At 49.8% G+C, this 18,916-nt stretch overlaps 1 protein-coding gene across 1 annotated transcript in view; it reads right to left on the reverse strand.

Moving 5' to 3' along the window:
• Window positions 1-5: 5 nt before the first annotated feature.
• The window catches only part of LOC113834493 (lymphocyte antigen 6D-like), a 34,064-nt gene continuing 15,153 nt past the window's right edge, over window positions 6-18,916 (reverse strand). Inside the window, exons 4-6 of the mRNA XM_035440670.1 lie at window positions 7,390-12,837; window positions 4,275-4,373; window positions 6-1,183 (exon numbers count right to left, since the gene is read on the reverse strand). Coding sequence (XP_035296561.1) covers window positions 972-1,183; window positions 4,275-4,373; window positions 7,390-7,441 — 363 coding nt within the window. The 5' untranslated portion in view covers window positions 7,442-12,837 and the 3' untranslated portion in view covers window positions 6-971. The remainder of the gene's footprint in view (window positions 1,184-4,274; window positions 4,374-7,389; window positions 12,838-18,916) is intronic.

An 18,916-nucleotide genomic window follows, 5' to 3' on the forward strand; every position in this document is an offset into this window, starting at 1 on the left:
CCAAGACCCAACACCTCGGACCAAGCAGACTTACACATTTATTTTTCTCTTAGGACAGCATCAGGGAAGGAGTGGCAAAACGGTGCTTCCAGGGAGACAAAGCGATTTCCCTATGCCCAGAGAGGATGGGCACCTATTCCAATGCCTGACACCAAGCCATAGGTGAGCAGCCTCCTCCACCCCCCACCCCTGCCACAGAGGGCAGTCGGGGGACCTTTTAAAAGTTTGTGTTCAGTTGGACAGGAACTAGTAGGGTTCTTGGACTGAAGAACTTGGCTGACAGATAAAGACCCTGGAAGGCCCTATTAGGCAGACTCTGATGGGTCTGTGCAACTAGATGCATGGGTGTATGTATGCATGCATGGACGGATGAAGGGATGGATGGGTGGATGCATGGATGGATGGATGGATGAAGGGATATATGGGTGATTAAGTGGGTGGATGGACAGAGAGAATATTGGTGGCCATAGAGTACAAAGAACTGGAAGGATCCAGTATCCAAACCTTATAATCACATCACCATGCCAGGGTCACTTCATGCATAGAAGAGGCCCAGAGGTTCAGATGGCCATTTACAGGGTCCTGTCAGTCACGGAGAGGGTAATACAAATGCCAAGCCTAATTTCTGTTGGATGCTCCTGAAATGAGGGTGGAGGGCTTGGGGGAAGACAGCGGCTCTTCACACTGAGGGTTTCTAGGCACTTCCAGGACTCAGCAAAGGTCTGAGGTCTCCTAGAAGTGGGAGTTCTTGGGGAGGTGCATTCTTGTGCCCTGTTGGAGGATTCTCTGAGGCAGGAGGAGAGCTGGGACCTTTGGGGGCAAGTGCTGGTGTGTTCTTTCTTCGAGAGAAAGGAAGACTGAGTGTGTCTTGGGGGAAATGGGGAGAGAGATTAACAGCCTGTTGGATGGGTGTAGGATGCTGCTGAGGCTGCAAACAGATCCCTGATGATAGGGAAAGGCCACCCAAGCCCTCACCAGGCAGCTCGAAGCAGTGCCCACAGTACACTGACAGAGGCACTGGCCCATAAGGCTCCAAGGCTGCTGGTCAGGCCTGAGGCAGCGCTGCGGTTGCACTGGCTGCCCTCACAGCAGAAGACAGAGAGAGCACGACCATCGGAAGACACGGTGCTGTTGGGGCAGGCTGGCGCGCAGGACTTCATAACCAGGATGCCGCCAGGGCTGGCTGTGGAAACAGGAGGAATGGCTATGGGTATTGTGGCCACAGTCCCCACAGATGTCACTACCCAGCCAGCTCTCAGGGGACCTGCAGCCTGGGGCCACATGTTTTGAGGTAATTCCTGGGACTCTGTGTGTTTGAGGTGGCAGCTTGGGGTGTCCCAAAGAACCTTGTGAATGGATGTCCTTCCTCAGTGACTGTGGGGGCATGTCTTCTTTATGATGGGCTAGATTTCATGATATCTGAGGCCAGGGACTTGAAGACTTCCTCCCTCCCTCCCTCTCTCCCTCAGTTTCTGGGTTCCTCAGTTTCTGGGTTCCTCAGTCTCTGGGTCCCTCAGCTCCCTCTATTTTCCCTTTCCTGAGAGATATCTGGTTCTACAATCCTCTCCTCTCTTTCCCCCACCCCTTCCTTCTCATTTCCTCCAGGTTTCAGATACCAGAAGATAGGCTTATCCCCTATTTAGCTCTCACACCTCTTGGGACTGGGGCAGACCAGACAAGACTGAGTGAACATGGGTCCCCGGCCTGTACAGCAGCTCATAGGTTTCATAATCCATGAGAAAATCAGAGGCAGGGCTCACAAGGGCCCCCTGGGTTGAGGGCGTCTCAGGAAGTACCACTGGGCAAGACATGCTCTCTGTGTGCTCAAAAGGGGATGAGTTGCCGTGTGTTTGCACACACACAGTGGGGACAGCAGGACTCTTGAGAACACACGGCCCTTGGAAAAGTAAGTAGCTGCCCTTAACCTGCACTGTTCAGAGATTCTGGGAGCTGTGACTCCAGACCCATGAGCCTGCCTCTGGCCTGCAGTTAGCACAGACACTGTATGAGGAGGTGGGATAACTATCTCAGGATGCTTGATCTTTCTATGCCTAAGTTTTCCCACCTAGAAAACACAGGATAACAAGGGATTTGTGGATAGTTTGAGAGCTGTGCTGATGTGAGGAGAGTGCAGGCATGGTAATCGTTAGTTGGCAGTAGCTAGTGGCTGAGCTCAGTACCACTCTGAACAGCGGTACTTGGCAACACAGGGCACAGAGGTTCAGAGTGGATTGCAACTGCTTCTGGACAAAAGAGAACCCAAGTTCACTGGCAGGTAGTGCTAGTGGCCATAAGGACATAGCCTGGGGCAAAAGGGACACTAAACTTCATATATTGCAGTAAATGCCTAATTCTAAAGTAGGGACCTTTGCTGTTCCAGATGAGACAAGAGAAGTTGTTTCAGCGGCTGTGTGTGAAGAATTTCTAGGAGATAATGGACACTATAGCACAACCATCTTCTCAGGGTTTAGAGAGATAAAGTTCTACACTGGTAATCAACCTGTTTTCTCTCTCCCTGGAAACCCAGCAGCTAGATGCTTCCCCAACCCCATAGGACTGGCACACAGGGCTTGCAGCAGACCACTAATGTCATTGCACCCCTTTTCTTCCTCACCTTGGGGCCAGGGAGGTTCTTGGCCTGCCAATGTCACTTCACTAGACAGGGGCAGGCACAGATGCCTCTTTCTATCCACAAAGGACTCTCCTACCCAAAGCTCTTGTCCCCTACCCATGTTGCTTCTCCAGGAAACTTCCTGCTGCCTTCTTAAGGCTATATTTCAACTCTGCTGGACTGTGACCTTTGAGGTCCTGGAGTACAGGAATGACTCCATGTATCTCAGTGTTCCTACAGTCAGCAGACAGCCAGGGAGATGGATGGAGAGACAATAGGCCAGATAGACACATGCTCAGCAAGGGGCAAATGCCATCAAGGGCAGGGACAGGACAGGAGCCCAGGAGTACCTGAGAGAAGCTCTTGTGCAGGGATGGAGCTTTGGGGCACTCTGAGTCCCGGGTACTTTCCCTGGAATTACTGTTTTCTGTCTTGATCTCAGAAGGGCCCCTCTGCTATGCCTTTGCTGGATTTGGTCCTGATGCGGCACTCACCCATTGCTGGACAAAGATTCCCATCCTCACTGCTCTTGCCTTGTGCCCTGGGAAATTGTGGGCCTACATCCCACTAGTTGTTTGCCTCTTGCAGCATTACTTGGTTAACTAAAGGCAGCTGCCTCTGGGAAGGATGCTCTGCTGCAGAGTGAGGAGGGTCTTGGAGGCAGTGGAGGAGTATATGATGTTTCCTCCTAGAGTCCTCTGAGCCAAGCAGCATAAGAACCAGCCAGGGTGTGGACAGGAGTATCACATAGGGTCTGGGCTGGGTGAGTGCGTGACTCCACCAGGACACAACCTCTTCATAAAATAGGGATAGCTCCAAGTCTGAGCTAGAAGTGCCTGTGCCACCACTGAGATTTGTGGGAAACTGTTGTGATGGACAGACCAGGGTCACTGTGAAGCCACCTGGTTTCCTTCCCCTGGTCCCAGAATAGGATCTTGGAAGAAGCTGCCCAGTGATCATAGCAACTTCCATTCACGGGGGCCAATGTCCTCATGACCCAGTTCCAATGGCAACAGCAAAGAGAGTACCCCCAAACCCTTCTAGACCTAGAGCGACACTGTCCACCTGGATCCTCAGAGTCTGAAAGGTTTGTCAACCTCCCTGATACACCCATGCTTTCTTCTGGGAACACTTCAGATAAGTGACTCCCTGTCCCCAGCTACACTCCAGCACCAAGCCTGAACCCCATTACAGCTACCATCGTAGCCCAACACACAAGCTCTAGGCCCCAGCTCAGCCCCACTGCTCAGGAGAGAACCAGATGCACAGTGGGACATAAAGGAGAGGGCCTGGCCTGGGAAAGGAGAGTACCCGTCAGCGGCAGGATTGACTTCTAGAGTAATGGCAGGGTACCCAGGGGCAGAGGCTATGGCCAACTGATTGGAGGCAGGGATCTCGGTGAGCAGGAAGGGCTCAGAGGCGCCTGGGAGAGCATGGTGTGATGTTGGTATCTTTAAGATGCCAGCCTATACCCAACCCTCCTCCCACTTAATCTTTAGCCTAGTTTAAAGTGTGGACTAGAGAGTGATAGTGTCCCTAGAGTCTGGAGTGGGGATACCAAGCGCTTCTGATGTAGAGGATGGAAAGAGGTCAAAGGGGGCCAGAAAATGCTTGTGTGATGCTGGTGGGGTGGGATGGGGCCTGCGTGGCCCAGGGTACTCACTGGACCGAGTGATCACACAGAACTTGTCCGTCAAGGCGCACTCCACGAGAGACTCGCAGTTCTCGTGCCCACAGCACACATGGCAGTGCAGGGCCCGGGCTGGGGGGAAGCACAGGCCATCAGTCTGGGCTGGGGCTGGGGCTGGGGCTAAGTGCCCAGCTGCCTGCCTAGTGGCCCACACAAGGTCATGCGCTCTGATCCTCCTCTCCCTGCAGGAGTTCCCTCTGGGAGGGTCTGAGAAGCTAGGGACTTCTTGGTAGTGATTCTGAGAGTTCCTCCCTCTGTTCCCTCTGGCCCTGTGTGTGTTGGTATCAAAGTGTCAGCTTGAGTGACAGGCCGGTGTGGGGTGTGATGGCATGCTACCCTAAGGCTAGACTCAAAGGTCTTCTGTCTAAAGCTCCCTCTCTGCTCTGTATTGATCTCTCTGTTAAGGAGATTGGGAACATTAGTGAATAGCCTTGTCAGCTAAACCAGGAGATCAGATGGATAGGTAGATGCATGTATGTATATACATATGAAGAGTCGGGTGGATGGATGGTTGTGTGGATGGGTGGGTTAGAGAAGGGGTGAATGGATGGATAGAGGGAGAGATGAATGTATGTACCGTTGGATGGGCAGATGGGTGGGTAGAAGGTTGAAGCATGGATGACTAGATTGACAAATGGATTGATGAATAGGTGTGTGGTTATATGGCTAGACAGACAGGTGAGTGAATGAATGCATGTGTGAGTGGATGAGCAGAGGAATGGATGGATAGGTGGTTGGGTGTGAAAGAGTGCATGGAGGGATGTGCTCGTGGGCAGATGGATGTTTAGATGAATACATAGGTAGATTGATGGGTAGGTGCATGAATGGAGGAGAAAAGGTGGATTGTGGGAAGGATGGAGCAGTAGGAAGCAATATAAAGAGGGCTGATTTAGAATTTCTAATCCTTACTATCCCTACTGCAATCCATGTTGTACTCACCTCTAACATGGGAATAACAGTGTTCTCAGCTTTCTCAGATAGCAAAATGACAAAATTCCTAATGCACAAGGCTCCTAGCCCTTCCTTCCTAGAAGAGGACTGAAGGGAGCTTCAAGGGCCAGGGACAGCTGGCTTCCTAGCCAGGGCAGACTGGCTCTAATGACTTTGTATCTCTAAGCATCAGTCGGCACTTAGATGCTGTTTATCTGGAGGGAAGGAACAGCCTGACCCTGCCCCATTCTGCCTAAGGCCTGCTGGCAGCCCACACCTCCAGGCTGAAGGCTGAAGTGCTAGGGAGAAGGCAAGCTCTAGAGACGGATAGCTCCAGATACTGTGTCATTGGTCACAAAATCTGACAGACCCTTGAGAGAACACAGGCTACCTAGGCATGGCTGATTCAGTGAGCAGCGAGACTCCTGTAAGGGCAGCTGAGGCAGCAGGTACAATGATTACTCTATGGTGACTCCTGAGAGGCAACATGGTTTGTGAGTGGGTACAACAAGGCCCCACATCTGAGCCCACATGGGTGGATTTCTATGTATGGTTGGGAACAATTTCATCGGTCAAAGGTGTGAGGCTGCAGAGACAAGGCCAGCTTGGAGACTTGCAAGGACCCTTTAGCTGCCACAGGACATGCTAGGGGTTCTGTGTGCAAAGGCTGGGTTGTTGGACAGATGTTTTTGTGGCCAGGCTTTGGGAGGGGTGTCTTGCAAGGAGTGTCTAGTAGGAGTTTCATTTAAGGGTACTGAATAGCAGATATGTTTGGTAGAAGTGTCTTGCAGGGGGCAGGGGAATGTCCTTTAGGAGTTTCCCTGTATGGGTGTCAGGTAACAGGTGTCCTTGGCAATGCACACCTGCTTGGACAGAATTAGATGGTCACACCTCCCACATAAGAATCATCAGTGTTGAAGTTGTGGTGGCCCTGTGTTCAGAGTTGGGAGGTGTCAGGTTAGGATCTCTGGAACCCTCAGGAAAAATGACTTCCCCATTGGCAGGGTCTCCTGGCTATCCTCTCCCGTTCAGTACCTCTGCATACTAGTCCCCAGTCCTGTTTGTCTGGGGAGACATTCCTAGGTTATTCTAGACAAGAACCTCCTAGTACCTCCGTTTCCTCATTGTGGTCCTCAGAGACCCTCTGCCCTAAGAGCTGGTGAGAGTTCCTGGGCTGTTCTCCTTAAGCCTTCAGAGGCCCAACAAGTTTCCAGCAGGCACCATCCTGCAAGAATGCTATAAGGTCAACCTCTCAGGAAAGCTGAGCCTTGAGGACAAAAGTGTCCCAGCCAGTCAGTGTCCCCACCTTCTGACTCAGCCCTCCCACCTTCCTGCCTTGTAGCTGCTTCCTGCCTCCAGGGTTGCCATTCCTGATTGGTGTCCTTGATCTGAGACCTTTCTTGCTTCTTCCTTGTGTTTTAAGCAATCTCCCAACCTGACCCTGACCTCCTCCTTGCTCTCCAGGCCAGCCTCCAGCCCTCATCCACTGTCCCCCCATCGTCCTACATGAGCACCTGGTGGCTAGACTGCTGCCCAAGGCTGTTTTCCTTTTCCCTCCACCCCCTCCCCAAGCTCAGGGGAAACTGATGGGGTTAATTATCCTGGAGATGATAATTATTCTACTGTTAATCACAGGCTGAAGTACCTCCCTCCCACCCCCGGCCTCATTTCTATCCCTAAACCAGGTCATCAGGGTCAGGGCAGAGTGTGTTGGAGAGGTTGACCCATGCAGTCTGTCTTGCCCATGTCCTTCCTTCCTTTTCTAGCACCCAAAATCCTGCATTCCTGAGCAACTCATCCTGGGAAGAGGGAGAATAGTTGGCCATTCTCGCTAAATCCCAGGTCCCAGTACTCACAAGTGGTACCCAGGGTACTTCCCCTTCTTGCACCTATGGCTTCTCACTCTAATTTTTACTCCCCCACTACACAAAGAGCCAGAAAGGTACCACATAATATCTAAAGGGAAGAGGATTCTGAATTTGGGTGGCCAGGGAGCTACTATAGGAGCCTCTTTCTCACTCCCTGCAGCCTCCTCAGCAGGCCAGTGCTCCAAATGGTACCTTCTCTCTCAGCTCAGAAGCCCCACCTGTCCCATGCTCCCGAACCCTTCCCAGAGGCTGCTTGCCTCCCTTCAAACCAGGTGCAGCCAGTGTCTTACCCAGAGAAGTACACACAACAGCCAGCAGCAACACCACCAGGAGGGTCCTCATCTTGAATGTCCACCAGCAACTGGCAGCCACCAGGGAGAGGGTGCCTTTATAAGGCCAGTGAGTGCCTGGGAAAACCTGGTAATTTGGCTGGAGGATGAGCTTGGGGTGGCAGGGCTGGCCTGACTCATGTCCTCCAGGCTCCCTCAGCAACACCTCCACAGTGCCCTTTGACCTGCCCTTTGGTGCAGAGCCAGAAGCCTCTCTTCAAGCAATTACCAGGAGACCCCAGCTGCATCAGGGAAAAGGAAGGGGGTCTGCAGCGACAGCCCTGTCTTGTAGTCTGAGAAGAATGTGGCTTTCCCCTGGGGGTCTCTGAATATCACAGTCCCTCCCCTCCTGCTTTCTCCCTCACATCAGGCAGTCAGAGAGACACCAAACACAATTTAATGGGAGAAACTAGAGTACTGTGGGCTAATCTGGCCCCTTCAATTTTAATATATGTACAGTTCCTGAGGACCAGGTCAAAAAGCTAATTCTAACCTGGAGGTCAAGGCTGAGGTTCCACCTATATAGGCCAATCTGGATCAAGGAGCTTCATCAGGGCACAGACTAGGTGCACTGACAGCCTGGTGCATATCCCATCCCTGCATCTGGATCCCACCTTGGGAGCTGTGCAAAGCCCAGGGTTCCCAGGGGAGACAGGAAATGACTTGTACTTATATTATGGGTCTTGATGAAGTCTGAGGCTGAGAGATGGGATCTCACATTTCTTACCATCTCTCCTGTCCCATTCTATGGTTGCCCCTGCCCAGGCCTCTCCATGCCTAGACCTCCTGGTCTCCCCTGCTTTATGTGTCTGTCCAAGTGGATTCTGACTCCCTCAGCCCTTAGTATGGGGCATGCTTGTACCTTTAGACCCTCATCCAGGCCCATCCTTGTGCCCAGAACATACCCTCTCAGGAAAATCACCTTTATCAAAAAATTCTTCTTAGGCCCTGCTCTGGCCTGTGCCTAGGAGGTGCTTACACAGCCCCAGAACCCTTTCTAGATGTCTTCTAGAGGTTTAGAGATGCAAGAGCCTATTTTCTGTCTCCCTTGGGTCTGAATAAAGATCCTGGGGGCCTTACTGGGCTGCGAGTGACAAAGGATAGTGGTGGAGCAAAGGAAGGAAGTGAGGTTGCATACCCAGGAAAGGGAGGCTGGAGTCTGCTCCTGGGGGTAGGGAACTGACTCTCTCACCTCCCCACCAGGGTTGTAGAGTCAGACTTTGACCTTACATCATGTGGTCCAGGCAGCTCTGCAGTCTTATTTGAATGGTTTCTCAGATTCTTTAGAACCTTCATGGTTTGGGGCATATTTGTTCCCACTTTTCTCAGCCTCTAAATGGCAAAGAGGAACTGACCTTTGTCAGGAGCCTACAGAGTGCTCTGTGAGAACTGTGGGGATCTGGTCTCTGACCAGCTTCCTGTCACAAGGGCCTTCATATGCTGCATACCAAAGGTAGTGTTGGCTGTGACCCCTGGTGTTCTCTAGCCACTGTTCTGCTTACCCACCTCACCAGATCATGCCCCCTCTGAGCTTGGAACATCCTACATGTGGGAAGGATTGTGAGTGAGCTTTCAGGGTCCAGTGGCACATAGCAGCCTCAGCCCTCCCTGGTCTGGAGTTGGGACTCAACTTCCCGGGATGCCATCAAGCTATCTGCCAAGTCTTGGTGTCTCCTTGTTCTGCTAGCCAGCCAAGTAGGAATGGTGTGATGGACCAAACCACCAAATGCTAGCCAGAAGTGCATGGACCCCAGAGAAAAAAAGAGGTAGACCCAAGGCTGTACCTGTAGATTTTAACACTTCTAATGGGTGGACCCCAGATGGGCACCTCAGTACAGGAGACATTTTACCTCCAGGAATATGTAAACTGCCACTGCCACCTCAAGTGATTTGATAGGACAACATTGTTTTCTCTCCTTCTAACCTGGATGGACCTGCTTCTTAGCCTCTCTCCATCCCTGAACCCATGAAGCTATGGGGCTCTGTGTGAAAGAAAAAAGGGAGCAGAGGCATCAGGAGTGGGCAAAATTGATACCCCTGTTCTAGGCAATGAGCCAGCTTCTTGGTACCAGTCTGGGAACCCTTGATGCAGAATACAAGCCCAGGGGCTTGGGACGGTGCCTGTGTGCACGCACGTGGTGGGACCCACATTCATAGAAGTGATCATGGCCAGATGGCAGCTGGGCCAGGGGCCAGTGGCACTTCTTGGAGAAGCTGCAGGGCGTATGCACTCTAGAGTGTGAATGGAATCTTGAATGGAAGAAGAAAACTAGCCAGTGTGACTCAGAAACAGGCCAGGATCTCAAGAGCTCTGTGCTGACAATGTCAACAGGGTGGCTCTCAAGTCAGGGTAGATAATTTGGAGATCTGCAAGGACAGTGTGTCCCCTAAGAAGGAACTGATGAATTCTGGCCCCAACCAACCTGAAAGGGCTTTTAAGAGGCAAAGATTCTGTAGCCTGCATGGGGTGAAGTGCTCCACTGCCTGCCAATGGGAAGAGGATGCCCATAGGGTAGGAGCCACTGGAGTTGGGCTGGTATGCAGAGGCTGCAGCTATCTGTGAAGGCCTCTTGTTAAGCTAATGAGCCACCCGAATCCCACTGCCATGCAGTCGGATGGGTGCTAGTTATAGCCTAGACTCTCTTAGCTAGTCCATAATTAACATTTATCTTTCTAGCCTGGCATTAGCCTCCACTCCCAGAAGCCAACAGGGGATAGGACTGCCACTCATGGGAAGTGCAGGGCAAATGAAAGAACCTGGCATGGGCCAACCATCTTTGCCAGTCCAGAGGAGTTCAAGTATATTTCAGAAGAATTCTGGCTCCCTGTCAAGAGCCCAAGACCTCCCTGTGAACTAAGGGCCTAGGTCTGTTCTTGTATACTCTGAGACCCTGGCTTCCACCTTGCCCTTTTCTACCTGTGCTGGGAACTTGGCAGAGTAGCCCGCTCACAGTGTCTGAAGTCACTCTATGAGAACCAGGCTGGAGACCCGGCACAGCAACCCAGAGCTTCATTCCACATGCTAGCTTCCAAAGTTTAAAGCCCGTGTGTAAGCTAACTCGATGCTCAAGTATGACCCATGCCTGTCCACTTATTCACAATGAGTCATCCCTCAGTTGCTTACAATGTCCCATCCAGTGGAAATGCTGTGAAAATTGTTATACCTTGTTAAGGGAGCAGCAACAAAGGAGGCCTGGGTGTTCAGATAGATCCCCCCCCCATACACCATACACACACCCAAGAGTTTTGGTTCAGGTGAGTTGGATGCATAGAGGTAGATAGTGAGAGCCAAATGCATTTTAGAAGCCACAACTCAGGCACTTGTGTGTCCACAGATCTTCGGCCTGCCACCTGCTGAGCCCAAACCACACCCCCCCAGACCCATTCAGACCTGCCAGGGCCTCTCTCAGGCATAGTTGACAAGCCAGTAAGGAGAAAGCGGGCCCCTGAGCATAGTGACCTTGCTAGTTAGTGAACGATCTGGAGCTTAGGCAGCATAAAATCCCTGCTCCCTTCACAAGGGGTAAACTGAGTCTGAGTGAGCTGGGGCTTTCAGCTGGCAGATAAATCCTGGGATTGGGATTTGAGAAGGTGGGCTTGGGATGGTTTCCTGTGGTTCCTGTATCAAGGTACCCAATAGGGGACCCTTGTTCTCAGGAAAAATAGGATAGTTTGGGAGTGCAGGGCCTATACTGGGATCAGTTAGAGTAAGTTCAAGAGCCCTAGGGGAGAGATAGGGTCTTGGGAGACACCTACAGTCAGATACCTGCACTCACATGCACCCACACTGCAGGGTGTTAGGCCTGTCCTAACCCCTTTTTGTAATCTGAAAGATCAAGATCAATAATAATATTGATGGCAAATAGTGGGCCCCACCAGGTAGGGCTTGCAGACTGAACAGAGAGACTGATAGATAACCTGGACAAACAGGCAGCATGCCCTCCCAGTGCTCTTGACTCCTGATATTGCTCCGTCGTGAGAGAAATGAGATTTCTGGGAGAAATGACTGATTTAGAGGTCAGACAGGGAAGACTGTGATGAGCACAAGGCACTTTTATTCAGATATCTGTTTTCAGATGTAATTTACATGTCCATGCTTTATTCCTTCCATCCCTTGGGTAGCCACAGCTCTCACCAACATCTGTGTCTGCCCCTAAAACATATCCGGTCCCATCAACAGACTCCCACCTCAGCCCTTGGAAACCCATGGCCTATTTTGCATTCCTAATGATTTGCCTCTTCTGCATGTTATATGTTGTTGGAATCATATAACACATCGACATTAGTTCACCCATGTTGCAGCATGTGTTAGCACATCAATCCTTTTTTTTATAATAGAGTAATCTTCTCTCAAATGGACTGGGCCACACTGTGCCCACCATGAGCCAGCTGATGAACATGAAGTTATTCAGCATCAAGAGGGACCAGCAGTTAAGAAAATGGTAAAAAGCTGGATGTGGTGGCCTGTTCCTACACTCTCAGCACTTGGGGGGCTCATGTTTCTAAACCCAGAGTATAGCTCAGTGGGAGATCACTTGTCTAGCATGTACAAGACTCAAGAGTCAATTCCCAGTACCGCACAAAATGATAACTAACAACCAGAGGGGGAGATCCATCTATATATGAGAATCCCACGTGAAGTACCTAGTTAGGTGGCAGCCTGCCTGGAAAGAGAAGAGCCCAGGTGGCATCTCAGTTGTGGCTGTGTTCAGCTTTAGAGCATGCCTCAGGAACACCAAAGGACACGTGGAGGCAGCTGGTTTTCTGGGGACCTAAATCAAATACTGTAGAAAGCCTTGCAACCAAGGAGCTACCAGAAAAGCATGTTTCTTCTGCTTCTTCCTATCTTCTCAGAAACAACCTCCCCAGCCCAACCCTCCCACCACACTGAGGGACATCCCACCATTTGCTCACAAAGATCCTAGGAAGTCAAGCAACATCTCTAGTCACCTCTTTCCAGGGGGAACTTAAGGGGTCATGAAGACTAAGTGTTAGGGGCTGTCAATAGGATTCTGCAGCAGAAAAGAGACATTTAGGGAAAACCAAAGAAAATTGCACAAAAACATGGGCCAAATGATGATTCATTAACCTTAATGAACAGACCACAGGAATCTAAAACGTGGGGGTAGGGAAAGTCGAGGGTAGGGAATGTGGAAACATGTAGCTACACTGTCTTTGCAAATTCTTTGTGAATCTACGACCATTATAAAAGGGAAAGTTGATATTAAAATATTGCAATGCCTACGGAAGGCCAGGGACTCAAGGTGTGTTGTGTCCTCAAATGAGCTATGGGGCAACTGCCACCTTTCTCATATTCAAACAGAGTGGGAGTGGCTGCTGTCCTGGCAGCCAGAAGATGCCTCGGGAGTGGTTTTGTTTTGCAGGCAATGATAGGATCTCTCCAGCAACCTGAAGAAGGTAAAGAAATTGTTTGTTTTAGCAGATAAGATGCTGAGATAATGAAGCAAAGGCCACAATTCAGGCCATCACTCATTAATCCATAATGATTACCCTGGCTTCCAGGTATGCTTGAACCCGGGACTTGGTCACCCTGGCCCTGACCTTGGTCACACCCTAAGCCCCTATCCTGGTCACAGGTGAGCTCTGATCTTGGTCACAGCTCTTGTCACACACTGCACCTTGATTTTGTTCACACACAACTGAGCTCTCTGATCTTGTTTGTATTCTGAGTCCTTATCCTGGTCACATACTGGCCCTGATCCTTGTCACATAGAGCCCTGACCTAGGTAACAGAGATTAAGAGTTGCCGTCTCAGATCTCAGAACAGAGCTTGGGAGAAACAAAGTGTATAGAGTAAGTACCCCACAAAGGGTCAAAAAGGCAGCTGTGATTTAGATTATAAGATTGCTTGAAAGTTAGGCAGTTGAGGGGATCCGGGAGCTTATTCTGGCCAACTTCATTTCATCCCTCATTTCAATCCCACGTATTACGTCTTGACTGCCCATTGTCTTCCTGTAAGGGTGGACACCAGCTTCCCCCAGCCCATCTTGGGAGAGCCTGTCTTGGTTCTAGGTTCACTCAATGCTACAGTTGCTACACTGGCTCCTGCCTGCCCAGGCATGTCCTGGCTGCCCACTCCCTGAGCATTGCTGGTTCCTAGTGGGGAGACAGGGGCGGGGAGGCAAGAACACAGATAATTTGTTTCAAGTGCCTGGGGCGGCTGGCTGTACCAGTCCTGGTCCTGGGAAGCAGGACTGGTATTTTTGCAGTAGACAGCTGTGTAAACAATGACATTCTGCCTGCCCTCCCAGTTCCTAGTACTTTGGGGGGTGACCTGACAGTTGCCTGCACAGGCAGTTCCTTCAGGGCAGAAAATTTGGTGAATGAGGCTGTGTCTTAGGGGACATTTGCCTGAGTTTCTTTCTCAGGTCATGGTACCCATCATGGTTCTTTCCCCATTGCCAGATAAAAATGTTGGCACCTTCTGGGCAGGGCACTGGGTTTCCCTGCTTAGCATGGGGCTCAGGGACAGGTGGTGCCAACAGAGTAAGGCTCCCTCTAGCACCTCCTGCTGGCCAAGCAGAAGCATGCCTTGTAGAGCTGTTGCCAGAGCCATGCTCAAAGGCTGGGTGCAAAGCTTGGCAACCAGCACCCCAACTGGGCAACTATGGCTCCTTCAAACTTCGGGAAATGATGTCCCAAGAGGTTCCCACTACCTCCAGATGATGACTGTAATGGTGATACTGCCCAATCTGTTTTCTCAATAGAGGTGAGTCTGAACAAGTTTCCCACAGGGCTGTGAGGCCTATGTCCTACAACGGTGGCCTGCTCAACAATGCATTTCCTTCATTGTTTCCTTGGACATGTCCCTTCATGCATAAGCCACTTGTTCTGTCACCTTCATTTTATGATCAGATTCCAGGAGAACCAGGACTCAGCACCTACAGAATCTGCACAGAGGTGCAGGCATAGCAACAGCAGCAGACATAATCCCAGGAGTTGCCAGAGGTCTCCAGGTGGGACACAGATTCTCTCTGTGTGTACCTAGAGGATCTAGGGACCAGGTTGCCATGATATAAATATGGGTTGAGTGTATCCCCCGAGCCTCAAATGTTGGAAGCCTAGTTCACAGTAGTGATGCAAAGAGATAGCAGACTCTTAGACACTGGAAACAGATCATTGAGAGTACTGCTTTCAAAAAGAATTAAGGTAGGGCTGGAGAGATGGCTCAGCAGTTAAGAAGACTGGCTGCTCTTCCAGAGGACCCATGGTTCAATTCCCAGCACCCACATGGTGGCTCCCAATCATCTGTAACTCTAAGTCCAGAGGATCCAACATCCTCTTTTGGCCTTCAAGGACACAAGACATGCATAGGGTGCATGGGCACACATGTAGAAGAAATATATGTACACATAAAAATAGATAAATAAAAATTTAATTAAAATTTAAAGCAGTTCTCCTGGTAGCCTACTTAGTTCTCACAGTGTGGATTGCTGTAGAAGAGCAAGGCTAGGCCCTAAACTGCTCTGTTTCCTATCTGGCCATGTGATCATTTTCTCTTGTATATAATCCTGCCTCATGGAATCTACCAGAAGGTGACTTTGCTATGGCAGTGCCCCCGCCAGCAGGGCTGCAACGAGGACCCAAACCTCAAAGGACCTGGAATGTAGGAACAAGAGACAAAGAAACAGACAGCAAGACAGGATCTCTGATCAAGCTGCAAAATTTTATTTTTCTCAGAGACCTTATATAGTGGTTGAGGCAGGAAGCTTGGCAGGGCGGGGATTCCTCAGGGAAAGGCCGTTGCCTGGTAACCAAACCTCAGAATGTCCCTGTGCTTGAGTCCTTGAAGGGAAGCAGAGAGTGCAGGTGTAGATAAAGCAGGATGCAAGCAGGGTGGGGGAGTGCGCAGGAGGAAGGGTTGCTAAGTAACCTGACTGTGGAATGTTTCTTTCTTTGCTGTTATCTGTTTCTGTAAGCACAGGTGCTATTTATCAGGAAGTTGGGGAGTGAAGGATTGATTGGGACTGAAGGTAGCCATTCTTCCAACATAATGCACTACTCCAAAAATTTTGGTTCATGGGTGTGTCACTGGCTTCTGGACTGTCGTGCCAGGAGTGATCATTGTTGTATGAGACCTCTTGTAAAAGATTGCCAGCATTTTTTGGAGTAGCCCATTATGTTGGACCTTCAGTCCCAAACCCATGAACCAAAGAACCATAAGCAAAAATATTTTCTTTATAAAGGAGAGTGCTTCAGAGATAAAATGTATTACTTGAAATATGCAATATCCCAGTGTGATAAACATACAAGGCTCAATGCAGCAAATGCCACCACTCTAATTGGTTGTCAACAGACCTCACTGATGTTTCTCACATCCACAGGGAACCATATGTTTGGACACAAATGGCAACTGGCATTTTTGGAAGTGAGGAGACACAGACAACACCTGTGGGAACCCAGGTGAATTCTTTGCTGAGCTGGACAGAAGTTTTCAACTCTGGAAGAGCAGTTTGTGCTTTCACAATGTAAGCCCTCCAAGAACATGGATTTCTGCATTATTAATATGCTCTGTCACATGTGTATATGTGTACATGTTGTGTGGGCACATGTGTGGGGGTGCACATGTATCTAAAGACTAGAAGTTAGTACTGGATGACTTCTTTGGTGACTTTCCACCTTTGCCATTGTTACGGGGGCATCCCTTGCCAATACTGAAATGTCCACGGATCCAAAAAGAGCCATGAGATAAACCACTCTGGAGATGGTTTAGGGAACAGTGTCTACTTTGTTGCACCACTTATATAGTGGAAACCTACCTCAGAGTGAACAGTGAGCTCTCAGACCACCAGTGTCTCTATGCAGAAGGAGCACTTTACAGGACAGTCCACTAGTGGCCAGTTACCAGCTACTCACGCTACTTCAGTATTCAGTGCTCTGACTTCAGGGGTATGGTGTGCCATGCTTCATATTTTTAGAAGCTCAGTGTGCCAAATAGGCTGGTCACCAGGTCATGCCTGCATTTTCTCCTGTGTGACTTACATTTTAAGATTGGTTTTATTTTAATTTTATGTATATGGGTTTTTGCCTGCATACATGTATGTGTAGCATGCCTGCTACAAAAGAGGGTACTGGAACTGGAGTTAGAGACAACTATGATCTGTCATGTCATGTGGGTACTGGGAACCCAATGCCAGTCCTTTCCAAGAACAGCAAGTGACCTTTCCCACTCTTCAGCTACTTTTCTTTTAAAAACAGTCTCCAACAAAAGTTCCCCGATTCATCTAGGCTGGCTGCACAATTAGCTCTAGGGACTTCCCAGTCTCCGTCCTACCCATGTGGGAGTTACAGGATATGCATCCGACATAGCTTGTACCATTATGCTGGACATCTAAACCCAGGTCCTCAGGCTGTGTTGCAGGCACTTTATGGATTGAGTCAGCTGCCCAGCTCCCTATCGCCTTCTTATGTCTAGATGATCAAAAACCAGTTAAGACCAGATTTCAGTATTTGTCTATTTCTGCAGCATCTTCATTTCTATTGCTATGACAATGACGATGACTTGTGTGGGAAAGGGTTGAGTTTACCCTAAGGCTTACCATCCTTCATTAAAGGAAGTCAAGCTTGGAAGTCAAGGCAGGAACCTGGGAGAAGGAATTGAAGCAGAGACCATAGAGGAATGCTTGCTCCTCATGGCTTACTCAGCCTGCTTTTTAAAATATCTATTAGGACCACCTGCCTGGGGTGGATGGCACTGCCTACAGTGGACTGAGCTCTCCCACAATAATCATTAATCAAAAAAAAAAAAAAGAAAAAAGAAAAAAGAAAAGACCCTGTATGGACAGTAAGCCACACCTGTTAGAGGTTGGCTACAGGTGTGCCGGTTAAGGCCTGTTAAGGCATGGTCAAGGTGAGGTCAGGATGACACCGAATGGGCTCTTAAGAGGCCACAGAGCACATCGAAGCCCCTTCTCCTTCCCCTTCTCCCTGGCCTTGCTGCTCAGCTGCCCTGGGCACGCTCTGGCTTGCGTTTGGCTGGTATTCATCTCAATAAAGATATCTTAAACCCACAGGCTCACGTTTTACCTGGCGCCCAACTGAAATCCACAACCCACTCATGCTCCGTGCAAGCCCCATTCTGGGAGGACCTTTGCTTGAGGAGCCGAAAGGCCAGAAAAGGCCCCACAGCCCAGAAGCTACGCAAATCGAGAGGGCTTTAGGATCTGCTACACTTTAGGTTTCCGAGTTGCTCCGACCCGCCAGTGAAGGAAAACCCACAGCCTTGCACCCTGACCCGACCTCCAGCAAAAACAGTGAGTTACCGCCTTGCTCGCCACCCTGTGCTCAGTTGCTGCCTGCCATCCACCCGGCTGGGAGAGTTTAAATCTTCCACAGGCCTCTCTGCTGGTTTTACTGCTCCAGGCAGCAATACTGCACTGCAGCTGCACGTTCATTTACCGCTAGCCATGTGCATGCACCAGCGGCTCTGAGCTGTGATCAACACAAGCTTGCCCTTTCTGTGCCGGCCGCTACAGTTTCTGTGGCCTGTAGCTGCTGGCGGAAAAACCACAAGTCTGCTGCCCGCCGCTTTCAGCCACACGCTCTCACTCAAATCTAGCTGCATGTGCACGCCTGCGGCCCGAAATCAAGAGCTGCGTGGCTGGTCCACCCGCATAGCTCCCAGTCCCGAAGCTGCGCTGCCCGACGCATAAGCTCAGCTATGAGCCCCTGTCCAGCTACATCTGCCAAGCTTGGTCTCCACCAGGCACCATTCGAAGGTTTTTCCCATACCTAGTAAAAACATACCCCCAATCCGTTCTTAACACACTCTATAAGGATTTTTTCAGGAAATTTCAGGTCCTACTCAAAACAACTGCCACCTGTGCCACCTGCTGGTCAAGTGTTTACGGCATCTGGAGTAAAAGCTGCTGGTGAATATGGCCTAATATCTCTCATTGGTCTCAATTGGTAACATTTTCACTTCTTATGTAAATTCAATGTTAGAGGAAGAGGTTGATCTGCCGAATATTGACCTATATGCCTTGCTAGCTGTTAGCGTGCTAATACAGGTATTATCACTAGCCAGAGTCCTCAGGAACGGGGATAAAGCTAATTTCACCACCTGCCTACAAGATATGAAAGCTTTACGTAATGAAGTTTTGGAGACCAGACTGACCCATGATATGTTTATGCAGCATGTAGAACAGAAGCTAGATGATAGGCTTTGCTTTATGTCTTGTACGATACAGGCAGAGCTGTCCATTACCCAAGTTGAAATGCAGCACATTTATGATAAGATAAATGCAGAGAGATGCTCCATTTCAGAGGCATTAGAGGCTAGGTGGTCAGAGGACCGTGATGAACTAAAGAATATATGTAGCCAACTGGAAACTCAGATAGCTTCTCTGTCCTGTAGTCTGGATACTAAGATGCAAGATACACAGGATGGGTTTAAACAATTGGATAATGCCATTAAATCAATGAAAATATGAAAAATATGAGAGGGTACATAATAGAGTTGAATCTA

The sequence above is a fragment of the Cricetulus griseus genome, chromosome 2 (assembly GCF_003668045.3).
Source record: "Cricetulus griseus strain 17A/GY chromosome 2, alternate assembly CriGri-PICRH-1.0, whole genome shotgun sequence".
Lineage (NCBI taxonomy): Eukaryota > Metazoa > Chordata > Mammalia > Rodentia > Cricetidae > Cricetulus > Cricetulus griseus.